The sequence below is a fragment of the Pristiophorus japonicus genome, chromosome 14, assembly GCF_044704955.1.
Source record: "Pristiophorus japonicus isolate sPriJap1 chromosome 14, sPriJap1.hap1, whole genome shotgun sequence".
Lineage (NCBI taxonomy): Eukaryota > Metazoa > Chordata > Chondrichthyes > Pristiophoridae > Pristiophorus > Pristiophorus japonicus.
Window position 1 is genome coordinate 157,056,533 of NC_091990.1, and position 19,066 is coordinate 157,075,598.

The 19,066-nt window shown below is 45.6% G+C and overlaps 1 protein-coding gene across 8 annotated transcripts in view; it reads right to left on the reverse strand.

Annotated features, from left to right (window-relative positions):
• Positions 1–19,066, reverse strand: part of ano5a (anoctamin 5a) — a 263,256-nt gene that overhangs the window by 210,144 nt on the left and 34,046 nt on the right. The window contains exon 1 of one of the 8 annotated variants that reach the window (XM_070899711.1): positions 10,654–10,676. The exons of the other annotated variants lie outside the window; for them this stretch is intronic. Coding sequence (XP_070755812.1) covers positions 10,654–10,663 — 10 coding nt within the window. The 5' untranslated portion in view covers positions 10,664–10,676. Of the gene's footprint in view, positions 1–10,653; positions 10,677–19,066 lie in introns of those variants that run through there. 8 annotated transcript variants of the gene reach the window in all.

Sequence of the window (19,066 nt, forward strand, 5' to 3'; positions counted from 1 at the left end):
ATATACAAGAGTTTTTTCTTACATCGCTTTTGGTTCTTTTGCCAATCGCCTTAAATCTGTCTTCTGGTTCTCGACTCTTCTGCCAAGTTTCTCTCTATCTACTCTGTCCAGATGCTTGGTTTCAATCATATCACAGTAAAATCCCAGGCAGATTGACAGCACAGGTAACTGAGCAAACTAAACCGCACTACAGCAAAAAGACAGATTAAATTGCAAACCAGATTTAGTGAGGATGCTCTATTTACAAAAGGAAATGGGAACAAGTGCTTGAAAGTGAACGGATTCCTTCACACTCTGCAACTGAATGAACGGGCATAACACAGCAAAGTCTTAACCCCACCTCCATCCATATGAAAAACCCAACACTGTAATCCAATTAGAAATTGAAATTCAGTGAAGGAGAATTATGCCTTTACTATGGTGTTTAACTGTTAAATCGAGGCCCCGTCTGCCCCCTCAGCTGGATGTAAAAGATGCCATGGCAGTATTTTGAAGGGGAGCTGGAAAATTCTCCTCAGTGGCCTGGCCAATATTCAACCTGCAGCCAACATTACTGAAACAAGAGATTACCCAGTCATTATCATGTTGCTGTTTGTGGGAGCTAGCTGTGTGCAAATAGGCTGCCGCATTCCCTACATTCCTCGACTTAGGCAGTCCCCCGGAGGCGAGGATGATTTGCTTCCACACTAAAATGAGTTCTAAAGGTGAATGATGAGAACAATGCGAGATCGACAGTCTCTGTCACAAGTGGGGCAGGTGGTTGGCGGGACGGGTGGGTGGGGTGCTTGATTGCCGTACACTCCTTCCGCTATTTGTACTTGGCTTCCGTGCGCTCCCGGCGAAGAGACTCGAAGTGTTCGCCGCCTTGTCGAATGCTTCTCCTCCACTTTGAGCAGTCTTGGGCCAGGGATATTATATTTTTTCAAGGGGGCTTTGAGGGTATCCTTGAAGTGTATTCTCTGCCCTCCTGGGACTCGCCGACCGTGACATAGCTCGGAGTAGAGTGCTTGTTTCGGGCATGCGGACGATGTGGGCCATCCATCAGAGCTGATCGAGCGTGGTCAATGATGGGAATGTTGGCCTGAAAGAGAACACTGATGTTGGTACGCTTATCCTGCCAATGAATTTTCATAATTTTGCAGAGTTGGTAGTGTTATATCTGTGGATTTGTATTTACTCTGTACAGCCACCAGAGGGCTCATTCCCCGGAGTCCCAAGGGATCCCATAATCCCTTGGGAGCACAGGAATTTAAGGCGGCTTCATAGGTTGGAGAGGCATTCTGGAGACCTGCAATAAAAGACTAAGGTCACAATTTACTTTGAGCTCACAGTGTTCAGTCCGACTCTCCATACACAACAACTGGCGACAAGATACAGATAGCGAAGCCAAAGATGCAAAGAACAGTGGCATCCTGGAGAAATTTTCGAAGGGAGATAATTGGGAAACTTTTGTGGAGCGACTCGACCAATACTTCATGGCCAACGAGCTAGATGGGGAAGAGAACGCTGCCAAACGTAGAGCGATCCTCCTCATCGTCTGTGGGGCACCAACGTATGGCCTCATGAAGAATCTGCTCTCTCCAGCGAAACCCACGGAGAAATCATACGCCGATTTGTGCACACTGGTCCGAGAGCATATTAACCCGAAGGAAAGCGTTCTGATGGCGAGGTACCGGGTCTACACCTACAAAAGGTCTGAAGGCCAGGAAGTGGCGAATTATGTCGCCGAGCTGAGACGCCTTGCAGGACATTGTGAATTTGAAGGACATTTGGAGCACATGCTCAGAGACTTTTTCGTAGTTGGCATTGACCACAAAACCATACTTCGCAAGCTTTTGATGGTAGAGACCCCAACCTTGAGTAAGGCCATAGCGATAGCCCAGGCGTTCATTGCCACCAGTGACAATACTAAGCAAATCTCTCAGCACACAATACTGTGAACAAAGTGATGTTGTTTTCGAATCGTAACATACAGGGCAGGTCACACATACCTGCAGCTACACGTCCGCAGATGACTCAGAGTTCACCATCAAGGGTGATGAATGCAAGGCCATTAACACCTTGTTGGCGCTGCGGGGATGATCATCATTTCCATTCACGCCGATTCAAAGGATACGTTTGCAAGGGCTGTGGAACGAGTGTGCAGGCGAGCTACTAAGCCTGTTAACCTGCAAACCACCATGTTGCAGAGGAGGACAGATCCACGGATGATTACTACGAACCAGAGCCTCAGATAGAGGAGGCAGAAGTACACGGGGTGCACACATTCACCACAAATTGTCCCCCGATAATGCTGAATGTTGAACTAAAATGGACTCTCGGTGTCAATGGAGCTGGACACAGGCGCGAGCCAGTCCATCATGGGCAAAAAGACTTTCGAAAGGTTGTGGTGCAACAAGGCCTCAAGGCCAGTCTTAGTCTCGTGCGAACTGGAGTTAAGAACTTACACTAAAGAACGGATTCCTGTAATTGGCAGTGCAACCGTAAAGGTCTCCTACGATGGAGTGGTGCACAAGCTACCACTCTCGGTGGTACCGGGCGATGGTCCCATGCTGCTCGGCAGAAGCTGGCTGGGAAAGATACGCTGGAAGTGGGACGACATCCGAGCGCTATCGCTCGCTGACGACACTTCGTGTGCCCAGGTCTTGAACAAATTTCCTTCGCTGTTCGAACCAGGCATCGGGAAATTCCAAGGAGCAAAAGTGCAGATCCACCTAATTCGGGGGGCGCGACCCATCCATCACAAGGCAAGAGCAGTACCGTACATGATGAGAAAGAGTAGACATCCCCGCAGTGCCAACAAGGTGTAAATGGCCTTGCATTCATCACCCTTGATGGTGGACTCAGTCATCTGCGGACGTGTAGCTGCAGGTATGTGTGACCTGCCCTGTACGTTACAATTCGAAAACGACATCACTTTGTTCACAGTATTGTGTGCTGAGAAATTTGCTTAGTATTGTCACTGGTGGCAATGAACGCCTGGGCTATCGCTATGGCCTTACTCAAGGTTGGGGTCTCCACCATCAAAAGCTTGCGAAGTATGGTTTTGTGGTCAATGCCAACTACGAAAAAGTCTCTGAGCATGTGCTCCAAATGTCCTTCAAATTCACAAGGTCCTGCAAGGCGTCTCAGCTCGGCGACATAATTCGCCACTTCCTGGCCTTCAGACCTTTTGTAGGTGTAGACCCGGTACCTCGCTTAGTATTGTCACTGGCTGCAACAAGAGGGCATCATTTCACCGAGCGAGTTCAGCGAGTGGGCCAGTCCTATTGTCCCAGTCCTCAAGGGAGATGGCAGCATCAGAATCTGTGGCGATTACAAAGTAACTATCAATCGTTTCTCCTTGCAGGACCAATATCCACTACTAAAAGCCGACGACCTCTTTGCAACGCTGGCAGGTGGAAAGACGTTCACGAAGCTGGATCTGGCTTCAGCCTACATGACGCAGGAATCATCGAAGGCCCTCACCTGCATCAACACACACAAAGGTCTTTTTGTTTATAACAGATGCCCGTTTGGAATCCGATCAGCGGCGGCAATATTCGAGAGAAACATGAAAAGTTTACTGAAGTCGATCCCGCACACCGTGGTCTTCCAGGACGACATCTTAGTCACAGGTCGGAACACAGTCGAGCACCTGCAGAACCTGGAGGAGGTTCTTAGTCGACTCAACCGCATGGGGCTCAGATTAAAATGCTCGAAGTGCATTTTCATGGCTCTTGAAGTGGAATTCCTGGGAAGGAGGATTGCGGCGGACGGCATCAGGCCCACCAACGCGAAGACGGAGGGAATCGAGAACGCACCGAGGTCACAGAACGTGATGGAGCTGCAGTCGTTTCTGGGACTCTTGAACTATTTTGGTAACTTCTTACCAGATCTAGCACCCTGCTAGAAGCACTACATGTCTTACTACGAAAAGGGGACGAATGGGTTTGGGGCAAAAGCCAAGAAAATGCCTTTGTAAAAGCGAGAAAATTGTTATGCTCAAACAAATTGCTTGTGTTGTATGATCCATGTAAGCGTTTGGTTCTAGCATGTGATGCGTCGTCATATGGTGTCGGGTGTGTATTGCAACAAGCTAATGATTTTGGCAAACTGCAACTGGTTGCTTATGCATCCAGGAGTCTGTCTAAGGCCGAAAGAGCCGACAGCATGATTGAAAAAGAAGCGTTAGCGTGTGTCTATGGAGTAAAGAAAATGCATCAATACCTGTTTGGGCTAAAATTAGAATTGGAAACTGACCATAAGCCACTTACATCCCTGTTTTCCGAGAGTAACGGGATAAATACCAATGCATCGGCTCGCATCCAGAGATGGGTGCTCACGTTGTCCACATACAACTACACCATCCGCCACAGGCCAGGCACAGAAAACTACGCCGATGCTCTCAGTAGGCTGTCACTGCCCACCACGGGGGTGGAAATGGCGCAGCCCGCAGATCTAGCCATGGTTATGGAAGCATTTGAGAGTGAGTAATCACCCGTCACTGCCCGGCAGATCAAAACCTGGACAAGCCAGGACCCCTCATTATCTCTCGTCAAAAGCTGTGTGCTTCACATGAGCTGGTCCAGTGTCCCAGTGGAAAAGCAGGAAGAGATAAAGCCATTCCAGTGGCGCAAAGATGAAATGTCTATACAGGCAGACTGCCTTCTGTGGGGCAATCGAGTAGTGGTCCCCAAGAAGGGCAGAGACACCTTCATCAATGACCTCCACAGTACCCACCCAGTCATCGTAATGATGAAAGCGATAGCCAGATCCCACGTGTGGTGGTCCGGTATCGATGCGGACTTAGAGTCCTGCGTCCACAGATGTAATACATGCTCGCAGTTAAGCAATGTACCCAGGGAGGCGCCGCTAATTTATGGTCTTGGCCCTCCAAACCGTGAACTAGGGTACACGTCGACTATGCAGGTCCGTTCTTGGGTAAAATGTTCCTTGTGGTTGTAGACGCATACTCCAAGTGGATTGAATGTGAGATAATGTCGGCCAGCACGTCCGCTGTCACCATTGAAAGCCTGCGGGCCATGTTTGCCACACACGGTTTACCCGATGTCCTGGTGAGCAACAACGGGCCATGTTTTACCGGTGCTGCGTTCAAAGAATTCATGACCCGTAACAGGATCAAACATGTCACATCTGCCCCGTTTAAATCAGCTTCCAATGGTCAGACAGAGAGAGCAGTGCAAACCATCAAGTAAGGCTTGAAGAGGGTAACTGAAGGCTCACTGCAGACTCGTCTATCCAGAGTCCTGCTTAGCTACCGCACAAGACCCCACTCACTCACTGGGATCCCACCTGCTGAACTGCTCATGAAAAGAGCACTTAAGACAAGGCTCTCGTTAGTTCACCCTGATCTACATGAACAGGTAGAGAGCAGGCGGCTTCAACAAAATGCATACAATGATAGCGCAAATGTGTCACGCGAGATTGAAGTCGATGATCCTGTCTTTGTATTAAATTATGGGCAAGGTTGCAAGTGGCTTCCCGGCACTGTCGTGGCCAAAGAGGGGAGCAGGGTGTTTCAGGTCAAACTTTCAAATGGACTCATTCACCGGAATCACTTGGACCAAATCAAACTCAGATTCACGGACTATCCTGAGCAACCCACCTTGGACCCTACCTTTTTTGATCCCCCAACTCTCACACCAGTGGCAACTGACACCACGGTTGACCACGAAGCAGAACCCATCATCCATAGCAGCCCTGCAGGGCCCAACACACCAGGCAGCCCAGCAAGGCCAGCTGCACAATAGCCCAGCGAGGGCCCAACAAATGATTCAACAACACCAGCTTTCACACTGAGACGATCAACCAGGGCAAGAAGGGCCCCAAATCGACTCACATTGTAAATAGTTAACTATTGACTTTGGGGAGGGAATGTTGTTATATATGTGGACTTGTATATACTCTGTACAGCCACCAGAGGGCTCATTTCCCGGAGTCCCAAGGGATCCCATAATCCCTTGGGAGCACAGGTATTTAAGAAGGCTTCACAGGTTGGAGAGGCACTTTGGAGACCTGCAATAAAAGACTAAGATCACACTTTACTTTGAGCTCACAGTCTGACTGTTTCTCCACAATAGGTAGTACTTATCCAGTGCTTTGAAGTGCCTGCTGTCCATAGTCCTATGTCTCTGAAGCATATACAAGGGCGGGTATCACTACTGCTCTGTAGACCATGAGCTTGGTGCCGGGTTTCCTACATTACAACAAGATATAGCACCTTTAATGTAGTGAAACATCCCAAGGTGCTTCACTGGAGTATTAGGCGATAAAAATTTGACACCGAGCTGCACAAGTAGAAATTAGCACAGGGCTTGGTCAAAGAGGTATGGTTTAATGAGCGTCGTGAAGGAGAAAAGAGAAGTAGAGAGGTAGAGAGGTTTAGGCAGGGAGTTGCAGAGCTTGGGACCTAGGCAACAGAAGGCATGGCCCACCAATGATTGAGCGATTATAATCAGGGATGCTCAGGAGGGCAGAATTAGAGGAGCGCAAACAACAATGACTACACTTCAAAAGTACTCAATTGGCTGTAAAGCACTTTGGAACATCCAGAGGTCATGAAAGGTGCTATAAAAATGCAATTCATTCTTTTCAACATTTTACCTCACCCATTTTGTGTCATGGCAGCTTTTCACTCCTGGGGGCCAATTTTCCTTTATTTTACAGTGCCTTCTCAGTAGGATTCCATCACCATGACGCTCAAGAGTAAATAACAAGTTTCCCACAGAATTTTGACCAATAAAATACTATTTACAAGCCAAGATTCTCTGCAAATTTTTGCAGCACAGGTGATGAATACCAGCTGTTACAATTAGGTTTTCCAACCCAGAATGCTTTTAACAAAGGAGAAGCATAATGTAAATTCAGACAGGGTTTCTCAGAAACAAACACTACATGGTACAGTACTGTTAACAAGAAGTTTATTTACATTGTATTTATAAAATAGTGCAGTGTCCCTTCAAGTAATGCAAATTGGAAATAAACCAATGTGCATTGACAAATGTGATAAAAGATTTAGATGTTATTATTAACCCTTCATTGAAGTTGTAGAGTCAGGAGGATTTAAACCACTAAAAGGGGTGGATATAAAATAGATTTAAAAACAGAAAGGAAATTAATGACTTTAAAAAACAGAAAGATCAAATTCACAATTTTGAATTACAGGCATAAATATTTTTATGCAATCACAAGGAGCATCAGAAGTAAAAGTTCTGGTGTCAAGGATTTAGACAATGAGAGAATATGGATACTACATGTTCACAGGAAATGGAGCACAGTTGTGACGTTTCCCTTGTAACCTGGCCTGTCCCTTTAAGACCGCTGTTCAAAAACTCCCTATGGGAATACAGGCAATTGTGGCTGCAATTGTAAATTTCTCAGGTGAATTGGAAGTCAATATATTTCTCTTCAGTTTCAAGCACAATTAAGATTTTTTTCTAACAGTAACAAAAGTGTGATGTCTACAGATTATGTCTGCACAAACCAGCGTACTGTTATTAAATGCTCACAGAAAGACAGGTGTAAAAGGTGAAACCATGTCACAAAGCTTGGAAATGTGGTGAGCAGTGAGGAGGATAGTTGTAGACTTCAGGAGGGCATAGACAGACTGTTGAAATGGCAGCTGAAATGTCATGCCGAGAAGTGTGAAGTGATGCATTTTTGAAAGAAAAACGAAGTAGTATGAATTAAATGGTACAATTTAAAGGGTGTGTAGGAAGAGAGACTCAGGGTTCACATACTCAAATCATTGAAGGTAACAGGACAAGTTGATAAAGCTATTAAAAAAAGAATACAAGATCCTTGGCTTTATAAATAGAGACATAGGGCTAGAAATTGGTCTTTTGGTGACACCTGTAGCATTTGTCACCAAAAATACCATTAAAAATACCGTTATTTTTTAAAGGCCTAAAATTAGCAACAAAAATGCGCCCGACGGTAAAAATCGGCATTGCACGAGGATTCGTGGTGGAAACCACAGTCCTCGCCAACTTTAGTCAGAGGCCGATTACTGCTAAAAAAAAAAACAGGCCCTGGGAGGGGGAAAAAACACAACAAAAAAAATTGCAAAACATTCCCAAGGCACTTATCTAGTGAATCGCTGAAAAAGAATTAAAAAATAAAAACTTTAACTTACCTTTTTTGCAGGTCTTCATACTTACCGCTGTTTCTGGGGCTGCAGCACAGGCTTTTCTTGGGTGTTTTTTTTCACCCAGAATACGGGTGCACCAAACGGCCAATTTAAAGCAATAGTGTTTTTTCACCTTGCACGATGGCGGTCCATTTTTCAGCGGTGCAGAACTTTGGCCAATTTAAGTGAACATCTTTTTCCATCAAAAAAGGTGAAATATCGCCAAAAGAGCAGGTGCAAGGCTCAGCTAGAGTATGGTTTCCAATTCACAATTTAGGAAGGATGTCAAGGCCTTGGAGAGGGTGCAGAAGAGATTGTGAGAATGGTACCAGTGATGAAGGAATTCAGTTATTTGGAGAGAAAAGGAAAAGCTGAGGTTGTTCTCCTTAGAGCAAAGAAGGTCAAGAGGAGATTTAATAGAGATATTCAAAATTATGAAGGGTTTTAATAGAGTAAATAGGAAGAAACTAGCAAGAGTATCAGTAACCAGAGGACACAGGTTTAAGATAATTGGCAAAAAATCCAGGGAAGAGATACGGAGAATTGTTTTTAAACACATTGAGTTATGATGATCTGGAATGTACTGCCTGAAAGGGTTGTGGGAGCAGATTCAATAGTAACTTTAATAAGGGAAGTGGATATAAACTACAAAAAGAAAAATATGGAGGGCTACGGGAAGAGAGCAGGAGAGCAGGGAGCAGGGGAATGGGACTAATTGGATAGCTCTTTCAAAGAGCCGGCACAGGTACAATGGGCTGAATGGACTCCTGCTGTGTTGTATGATTCTATATCACAGGGAGTAGACAGCACAGTTTAGAAGCAGTAGGTCATGACTTAGAAAGCTATTGGAAAATAAAGCCAGCGGAGGAGTGTAATCCAATTTGTGTTGTTTTCATGAATTTTCACGAGGCATTTGACAAAGTTCTTTGAGAGACTGGTGGGTAATTATTCTTCCACAGGTTGTGGTAACGTGAAACAGGTTCCCAGCAAAGGAAGTGGATTGGGGTGATTTGATACCTTTGCAGGGATATGGGTGGATCGTTGCTGGGTAGGCAGTTTGGGGATTAGAGAGATACTAATAGCACTTCTCAATTTTGTTTCTTCAAAGGCAGAGAGGGAAAAGAACTTAGTGTTCCTTAAAGTGGGATTCAACAGGTGGTGGGATGGTGCCTATGACAAAATAAATATAGGCCCTGGTTTTAGTGGGAACATGGCTATGGTGCGCATCGGTGGGAGCACACCCAGCCGAATTTAATGGCCCAGTCTCATTGGTGGAAACTGGAATTTGTTAGCATGGCCATCACATTCAGTTTAGAGGGGGGCTTTAGAGGCAATTGGTGGTGGGGAGGCAGGTGAGGGAGAAAATGAGCTCTTGCCACGATCACGGGGAGCTCAGTGTAAGTGAGGCCCAAGGTTTCCTTGGAAGGCCAGAAGGAGCAATCCTGCTCCTCTCGGCCAACAAGGAAACTTAAAATGAACTTTTACACACTTACCTGCCTGGGCTTCTTCTGGCCCACAATCCATCTCCCACCAGGTCTGGCCTGACAGGGGAGCAGTCACGCTCAGGCCTTCAACTCAAGTTGCAGAATGGGCCCAGGTGCCATCACACAAGACCCGATGTGTATATTTAAAGAAGGGCTCCAAAGAACAGGTTAAGATCGGAACACGGCAGGAAGTTGGCGGAATTGGAGGGTGTACGTGACTGACCTAATTTTAAACTGCCTCCCCGCCAGATGGGGACAGTTAAAATCAGAGCCATAGGAGCCAAAATTGCCCTCCGAAATGATTGGGCAGGTAATAGAGGGAAATTGCCCTCTTAGTCTCCAAAAATCATTGGGGCAGCAGAGGAGCAGGAGTGGGGCGGAAGGCAGGCGGTGTCATCAACATCGCGCTGACACATAACAACGTCACTCCCCTTCACTTAAAGGGGAAGGGACCCTGCAAGGCCTGCTTGGTGCCCACTGGCCACCAGGGAGGGCTTCGGTTGGGCCAGCTAAACCCGTAGTCACCAACAGACTGCAGAGTCGGCCGACCATTAAAATAAAATGGCGGCCGTGGCGGTGTGCCCTCCCCTTTAAGAGCAGACAGGCTGCCCAGCCACTGGTAGCTTCCTGCTGCACGAAACTGTCGAGGGCACCAACAAGCGGGCGATCAACTGCTGAGGGCAATGTCACTTCTGGGGCGGGGACCAGGCGGGGCGCACTCTGTTGGTGTCATTAGCGGCGCTCGCACAGGAGCGGGGCAGATATCTACTCCTCCTCAAAAATTCACGAGGGCCATGTCCCGATCCAAGAGTCTGCCCCTTGTACCTGCTCTTAAATAAAAAGGGTAATCTCAGTTCATAGACTCTGGAGGGAGCAAGTTTGATGGGTCCAATGGCCTTTTCTAGATACAGAGGTTCTTACATTCTAACCGAGTGTTGTGCTGTAGAGCGGCAGAAGATGACCTTCTGCATACGAAACTGCAGTAAAATCGAAAATGTTGATAGAGGAAACAAAACACCATTCATAGCTTTGAATTACCATTTTCCATTGTGACTAAATCCATTCATGGTTCAGTTCTGAGCTCCATAATGGATTCACTTCAGTCAGTTCTCGTCCTGTAGTTAAAACTGATCCAGAATTATACCAGCAAAGTAGCAAACTTTCCAATTATCCTATTGACCCCAACATTGAGATCCTCGTTTATCTGTAGTATTGTTTATTCCACACCTTTGCAGTCAAAAATGGTGCCGAAAGCTTCCTCTGCATTTGAGAGTCCGATTTCACAAATGACAATTTAATTGGCAAATGATCGACACACACCTCTTGTTAATGAGAGTGCACGGTTTAATATATCATATCAATTAAAGCAGGTTTTGAGTGTGAATTAAAGGCTGCAATCCAGTAAAAGGATCTTGTGGGCATGATAAAAGAAAACAGTAAAAATAAGCAGTATATGACCGTGCTCTGAAGTCTCCGCTAGATTACCACCTCACATTCACCGGCAGGTGGCTGTTATTTTCGGTGTAACTAGACTCTAAAGAGAAATTCGCTGCAATTCATCCCAAATTACTATCCAGCAAAACTGTATTTATGCGGTCACAACACGAGGTCAGAGCTCGCCAACCACAATAAACCATTTTCCATATTAGCATTTTAAAGGGGCTTTGGCTTTGAGGGATAAAAAAAATATTTTGTTGGAGAGGCAGAAAGCCGAAGGAAATGTGTATCATTTTAATCACAAGTAATGCATTTTCCAAGATGTGTTCTCAGGATGTGGGCAACACGGAAAGGCCACATTTCATCACCCATCCCCATTTGTCCCGAGGTGATGCTGGGCCGCCTTCTTGAACTCCTGCCATCCCTGTGGTGATGGTGATTGATTCTTAATGCAAAGTTGTAAAACAATCAGATAGTAGATCAGACCACATGCTCCTTTAGATCAGATCACATGTTCCATTCCCTAAAAAGGACATAAGTGAGCCAATTTAAAAAAAAACAATCTGGCAATTTACGTGGTCAGTCTGGTGCTAGCCTAGCACTATTGCTTTCCATTGCACAACTTGCCGTGACGGGATTTGAACACAAAACTTCTGGGTTACAAGCCCGGTACTGTAACTAATTACTGTCCATAGTTCGCTGTGTGGGCTAGCCCGTGCTGCCCCTAGGCCCTCGCATCTAGGTCCGCGCAGCATGGCTTGGTCTCCAGCCGTCTTGGTTAACCCTTGCCACTGTACCAAGACCTAGCTCTGTCAAGCCCGTGTGGTGGCTGGTGTGCAATGGCCAGGCCACCACACGTTAAAAAAAAATCCACGCACAGGCATCTTCCACCTTTCAATATGTAATTCTGGACCTGGAATGTCAGGTCCCTCATTGAAACACCTGTGAACTCATCCCTTTTTGGTGTGGAAGCAAGTCATCCTCGATACAAGGGACTGCCCAATACTACTACTATAACTAATTACCTCATCCTAGCCTGGCACTGGCTAGTCTCACTCTTGTGAGCTCACAAGGAGAAAATACAGGCCAACCACCCAAGAAACAGTATGTGGAAAATGCTCACAATTTACAAGTCAGATCATAATCTGGGAACTGTGCCAAATGATGAACAAAAAATATATCAGAGCCAAAAATGACTATGTGAGTGGAGGAGAGATGATAAGATTTTAAGAGTTTATCATACTTCTCCATTTCAAGTTTGCCAAAACTGAAAATTGACAATTTGGATTCTGAGCGGCCAAAATTGCCCCCTTCCTTAATGCCCGCTACCGCGGGCGATAATCCTTTCCGACTGGGGACAGCTGGATGGTCCGACCCATGCAAAATTTCCACCAGGCCAGGGCGGTGGAAATGAATTTCTGCCGCGTCCCATGTTTCCGCCCTGCCAGGCGCTCCGACCCGTTGTTGGGCACGCACCGACCCATTACCGCCGGGCAGCGACCTCTTTCCGCCCCGCGAGGGAAATTGCCCCACGGGAGCGGAGTCGACGCCAGTCGGTGCCCCCGAAGGCTACTCCCGGCAAGAAGCTACCAGTGGCTGGGCGGTGCATTCACCCTTTAACGGGAGGGTGCACAGCCACGGCCGCCATTTTATTTTAATTGTCGGCCGACTCTGCAGTCGGCCCGACAACGGCAGCCACGGGGTTTGGCCAGGCCCAGCCGAAACCCTCCCTTCGTGAGTCAGTTAGCTTGATGTAGGCTTTGCAGCATCGCTCTCCTTTAAGTGAAGAGTAGGGACGTTGATACGCATCAGCACCGACTCGCTTCCGCCCCGATGATTTTTTTTTTTTTAAAAAGAAAAGGTGGCAATTTCCCTCTATTCACTCCATCAATTCGGGTTGTAATGGTAATTAATCACATAATTCGAGTTATCCACCCCAAATGGGGCGGAGGGCAATTTCAGCCCCTGAATATATTTAGTGTGAACAAATAAACCACCATTTAAATTGAACTGAGGAGGCAGACCACATGCTTCAAGTGCTGGGAGGGGAGATACATGGGCCTAGAAATTCAGGCATGCCCATTTTTGGCCGCTGGTTGCCTCAGGGCAAACCAATCTTGTAGCTGGGCCCACAAACAGGCGTTAGGCCTCTTTTTTTTTTTTGAATTCGAAGCCAATCGTTCCAATTCTTTGTCAAATCACAAACGCCAGAGGTCACCTTGCACACATCAAGGATCACTCTGCGCCAATGCTCTTAGCCAAAAGGCTGGGAGCCACTGCACCGTTCCTGGAAGTACTGCAATACCAGGTTCGTGCCATGGAGGTGGATGGGTCAGGCCCCCCACACACCTCCGTGGAGGTGGATGGGTCAAGCCACCCCACCCACCTCCTCTTATTTGCATATGGCGTTAGGCCTCTTATTTGCATATGGAAAGGATCGACACCTGTTTCAGGCGTGGGAACCACATGCTGTTTTTTAGCCTTTGCCAATACGGTGATTGGTGCACTTCTGGGTCGTGATGAGCGTACGCTTCATACCCAGGAGGAAGTCTAGCTCTCAAAAAACAGGCGCTGTGCAGCCAAATTTCTAGGCCATGGTGCCTTTCCTGGAAGTTCATCCTGCCATCAACCGTAAAACGTTTCATTCTGATCTGGTTCCATATTGCATTTAAATCTAATTCTCCTCTATGTAGAAGAATTCAGCTGCTTTAGCCAGGCAATAGTGAACCTGTATGACCAGGACATTTTCAGAGCTCAATAAATATAATTCACTTTAATCACAGTAATCTGTTTGCTCGTGGCCCTGTTTCTAAATCAGACAGAGTGTACAGAGCCAAACAAATCAGCTTTTCAATTTACAATGCTGACCTTCAAACAAACCCTTGTAAAATGGATATTAGTTTGTTTTTCCTGTGTAAATTTAATTTTTTTCCTAAAAATATAATAACTAGGCATACTGCATAAAGGCAGAACTGTCAGTATTAGGGCACTGTTCAGACTGAGATTTATAATCAGCAAGAACAGAACAAGCTACAAAATTAAAATCAGTTACACTTACGACCCAAAATGAGTGGGTGTCACTTCCAATGAGTGACAAATGACAGTTTCGACGAAAAGCTAGGGCTGTGGTCACGTCACATCATCCTGCGATGACATAACTTTTTTTTTAGAAGATTAAAAAAAAATGAGTGTGCTTTTATATTGCTAGATTATTAAACCTGGTCCTGGCCATGACCTTAAATCCAGTCATCCATTTCTATCCTAACCCACAAGGTTTATTTTGGACATACAAAATATGACCCAGACGAAGCAGGTAGCACAAACAAAAATGAGAGAGTTTTGAACCCTAGGGTTTGCAAAACATCTCGCCCGAGTGCAGTTTAGTTCTATTCAAGTGTGCTTGCAGCCCAAGAACAACACACACACTGAGCATTCGGAGATCTAGGAGATATATGGCTAAATCTAAAGTAAATGTAAAAACTATATATATTTACAGTATAAGATCATTGAGGCCTGCATCCATGTTCTTTTAGAAAGGAAACTAATCAATTCTACAACCCAATATCTATTCCAGTGCATCAGTGGTCTGGGGCCCAATCCACAGGCCCCGACTCCTTCTCCATTTTCAATCTGATTCATCAGCTGAATTCCCCCCCCCACCCCCCCCGCTCCCCCTCAGTGATATTACATTACAGAGTTATTAATAAATATCACAACTGCATCTCCCGGCCTCAGCTAAATGGAGGTCTGGAAGATTTACACTTTGACAGATCAATTTTAAACATTTTATCTCCGATGTGTGGGTTTTTAATGCAGCTTAAAAAAAATCACAATCGCAAAAGAGGAAGTGGTTTCTGCTGCCAAAACTCAACCGTAACACAGATCAGAAAGGACAGGATCAGTAATGTAACCTTCTGCTCACAGAGTAAAGAACAAAAACAGAAATCTAAAAAAAACAACTGATGTAATATTATGAGGTAAAATATTAATTCAAACAACTGGGCCAAAACCTATTGCACCAAACAAGACACTCTTGACATTTTGTGAAACTCTCCAGCACGTTGAATTTTTTTTAATATAAAAGGAGGTGCAAATTAAACTTTAGGACCAGGTGATTAAATCTCTGACCCAAAATGGCTGTTTTGAGAGAGTGATTGCATGAACTTTTCTATATTTAGTGGTTTCACTGCCAGAACACACCCTGCTATTAGCTAACCAATTTAGCGATGAACACTTCTTGCTAACTGTTCCATGATGGAGTTTATTATTGGTTAATAAGAGACAGAAATAGGTACAATTATAGGCCACAATTTTAACCCCCACCACACACACACACACGATGGGCAGGAAAGGGTTGAGTGAGGGGTTAAAATCTTGAACATCGTGATCCCGCCTTTAACCTGCCACATTCCCGACCAATGTAATATTAACGGCGGCAAATCAGGCCATCAACGAGCTAAAGGTAAACAGGGCCCTACTTAATATGCAAAAGTCACGGCCCGATGATGTCATCAGTACTGCGATGTAATATTAATTTGAAGGCAGGGGGAGTCCCGCATTGTCTGCTACCCAGAGGCAGAACCACAGAGGGAGGCGCAGACGGGTCAGAAGATTCCAAGCCAAGTCTTTAAAAAAAAAACGAGAACTTAGAACTCCTTGTGGGCCAGAAGGAGTAGGATTGCTTCCTCAGGCCCCAAAAAGAATCTTGGGCCTCCCCACTATCGCACTGGAACAATCACCCCCACCCTCCCCCATCCCCAATCGCTCTGGAACCCCGATTCTCATTGACTGGCCGGGACCATTCCTGCTGCCAAAATCCTGTCGCCCGCTGGGGTCGTGAATCTGGCCGGGTGTCAGCAGCACTCCGGGAACATTTATTTAAGTGAGGCGCTGCCATTAAGATTGGCAGGGCTTCTATATCCATGAACGCTCTGCCCACTAATGGGCTTACATACACCGTTTCCATGCCTGCTTAAAAAAAAGCCTACGTACTTAAAATCAACTTATTTACTTTAGCCATTCCATAACATTTTTAAAATCCACACAGCTGGAGTTTCTCTTCACTCGATATAAAGTGCATACGATTCCTCCCGGAAGGACAGACCCCATTTCCCCAAGACTAGGAAGCTTAAACACCGGTTGGCAGAGGCAAGAGTTAGGGAGTTATCCAAAGAGCTACTGCTGAAGCTTAAACATCTAAAAATGTCCCCCATTAGAGAATTGGTAAACTTCTTGTTGCTTTTTTAGGCAGGACGACTCTACCCAAGAGATCACAGACTTGCATAATTATCTAGAATGGAGTGTGAAGAATACCCAATGCTAGTCAACCCTTGAGTGAGCCAAGCCGGTTAGTTAATCACCAACAGTACACTGGAGTGCTGCAGATCCATTTGGCTCCAGTGTTGGAATAGCCAGCCTGCCATACACAATTGATTTGGTTCCAAAAGTTCAGCTTATTCAAAGCGCTCCCAGTCCCACTGATCTATATTGGTTCCCCAAGTGCCTCGAAGTTAAAATCCTTCTGTTTAAATCCTTTTATGGTTTGGTTTCCCATCCCTCCCCAACTTCCTGCAGCCCTGCAACTCTCGCCCAAAGCTCTCTGCTTTTCCGACTCCGACCTCCTGTGCAACACTCACCACCCCCCTGTCCCAGCCGTTCCCTCCCCCCCCCCCCTTGTCCCACCAGTGGCAGCTGTACCTTCAGGCACCTAGGTCTTGAAATTCCCTTAACTCTCTCTTCTACAACTCTCAAAACCCAGCTCTTTGATTGAACTTCCAGTCAGCCATCTTAATCTGTCCTCCTCTGGGTCTGCATTGGTTTTCCTCATTTCTTTGTGAAGTACCTTGGGACATTTTTAAAAAAAGGAGGCAGACAAAAAGCAGGAAACTATAGACCAGTTAGCCTAACATCAGTTGTTGGGAAAATGCTGGAGTCAATTATTAAGGAAGCAGTAGCGGGACATTTGGAAATGCTTAATTCATGCAAGCAGAGTCAGCATGGTTTTATGAAAGGGAAATCATGTTTGACAAATTTGCTGGAGTTCTTTGAGGATGTAACGAGCAGGGTGAATAAGGTGGAACCAATGAATGCGGTATATTTGGATTTCCAGAAGGCATTCGATAAGGTGTCACATAAAAGGTTACTGCACAAGATAAACGTTAATGGGGTTGGGGGTAATATATTAGCATGGATAGAGGATTGGCTAACTAATAGAAAACAGAGAGTTGAGATAAATGGGTAATTTTCCGGTTGGCAAACAGTGACTAGTGGGGTGCTTCGATGCTGGGTCCTCAACTATTTACGATCTATATTAATGACTTAAAGTGTAATGTAGCCAAGTTTTCTGATGATACAAAGATGGGTGGGAAAGCAAATTGTGAGGAGGACACAAAAAATCTGCAAAAGGATATAGACAGGCTAAATGAGTGGACAAAAATTTGCAGATGGAGTATAATGCAGGAAAATGTAAGGTTATCCACTTGGCAAGAAAAATAGAAAATCAAATTATAATTTAAATGGAGAAAAATTGCAAAGTGCTTCAGTACAGAGGGACCTGGGGGTCCTTGTGCATGAAACACAAAAAGTCAGTATGCAGGAACAGCAAGTAATCCGGAAGGCAAATGGAATGTTGGCCTTTATTGCAAGGGGGATAGAGTATAAAAGCAGAGAAGTCCTGCTACAACTGTACAGGACATTGGTGAGGCCACACAGAGTACTGCGTACAGTTTTGGTCTCCGTATTTAAGGAAGGATATACTTGCATTGGAGGCTGTTCTGAGAAGCTTCACAAGGTTGATCTGGAGATGAGGAGGTTGACTTATGAAGATAGGTTGAGTAGGTTGGGCCTATACATATTTGGAGTTCAGAAGAATGAAGTGGTCTTATCGAAACATATAAGATAAATGAGGGGGCTTGACAAAGTGGATGCAGAGAGGATATTTCTACTCATAGGGGAAATTAAAACTAGGGGACATAGCAGAATAAGGGGCTGCTCATTTAAAACTGAGATGAGGAGGAATTTCTTCTTTCAGAGTTGTAAATCTATGGAATTCTCTGTCCCAGAGAGCTGTGGAGGCTGGGTCATTGAATATATTTAAGGCGGAGATAGACAGATTTTTGAGTGATAAGGGAATAAAGGGTTATGGGGAGCGGACAGGGAAGTGGAGCTGAGTCCATGACCAGATCAGCCATGATCTTATTAAATGGCGGAGCAGGCTTGAGGGGCCAGGTGGCCTACTCCTATTTCTTATTTTTCTATGCTAAAAGGTGCTATATAAATGCATATGGTTATCTTGGAACCAACTGAACCAAATGAATCCCCATTTCCCTGCCCTCCCTCCCACCACCCACCATACTGGACAGTCTACCACCAATAGGAAATAAAGCACCATTCTGTACTACAAATCACTGAAACAGTGACAACATGCTGAAAGTGACTGAGAAGCACGTCAGCAGTGTAAATTAACAGAACATCACAGTGTGTGAACCAGTGTAGGAACTCTTTATTTGCATATCAAGGATTTAAGTATTGAAAGTGATCCAAAGGCAAAGCCTAGACTCAGCGACGTCTACTTTTCTAACCAACCAACAAGATCACACACCTCAGAAGAACCAATCATCATTTGCAGTCCTCGAAATCGAAGAAGACTTGCTTCCACTCTAAAAGTGAGTTCTCAGGTGACTGTACAGTCCAATACGGGAATTACAGTCTCGGTCACAGGTGGGACAGACAGTGGTTGAAGGAAGTGGTGGGTGAGGAGTCTGGTTTGCTGCATGCTCCTTCCGCTTGATTTCTGCATGCTCTCGGCGACGAGACACAAGGTGCTCAACGCCCTCCCGGATGCACTTCCTCCACGGAGGGTGCTCTTCGATCAGGGATTCCCAGGTGCCGGTGGGGATATTGCACTTTATCAAGGAGCTTTGAATCAAACAACAAACAACTCTTGGTGGAAGCATCTGGAAATCTATATCCAAGGTCAGGTGCGGTAGCATATCTAGTGAGACATCTCTTTGAC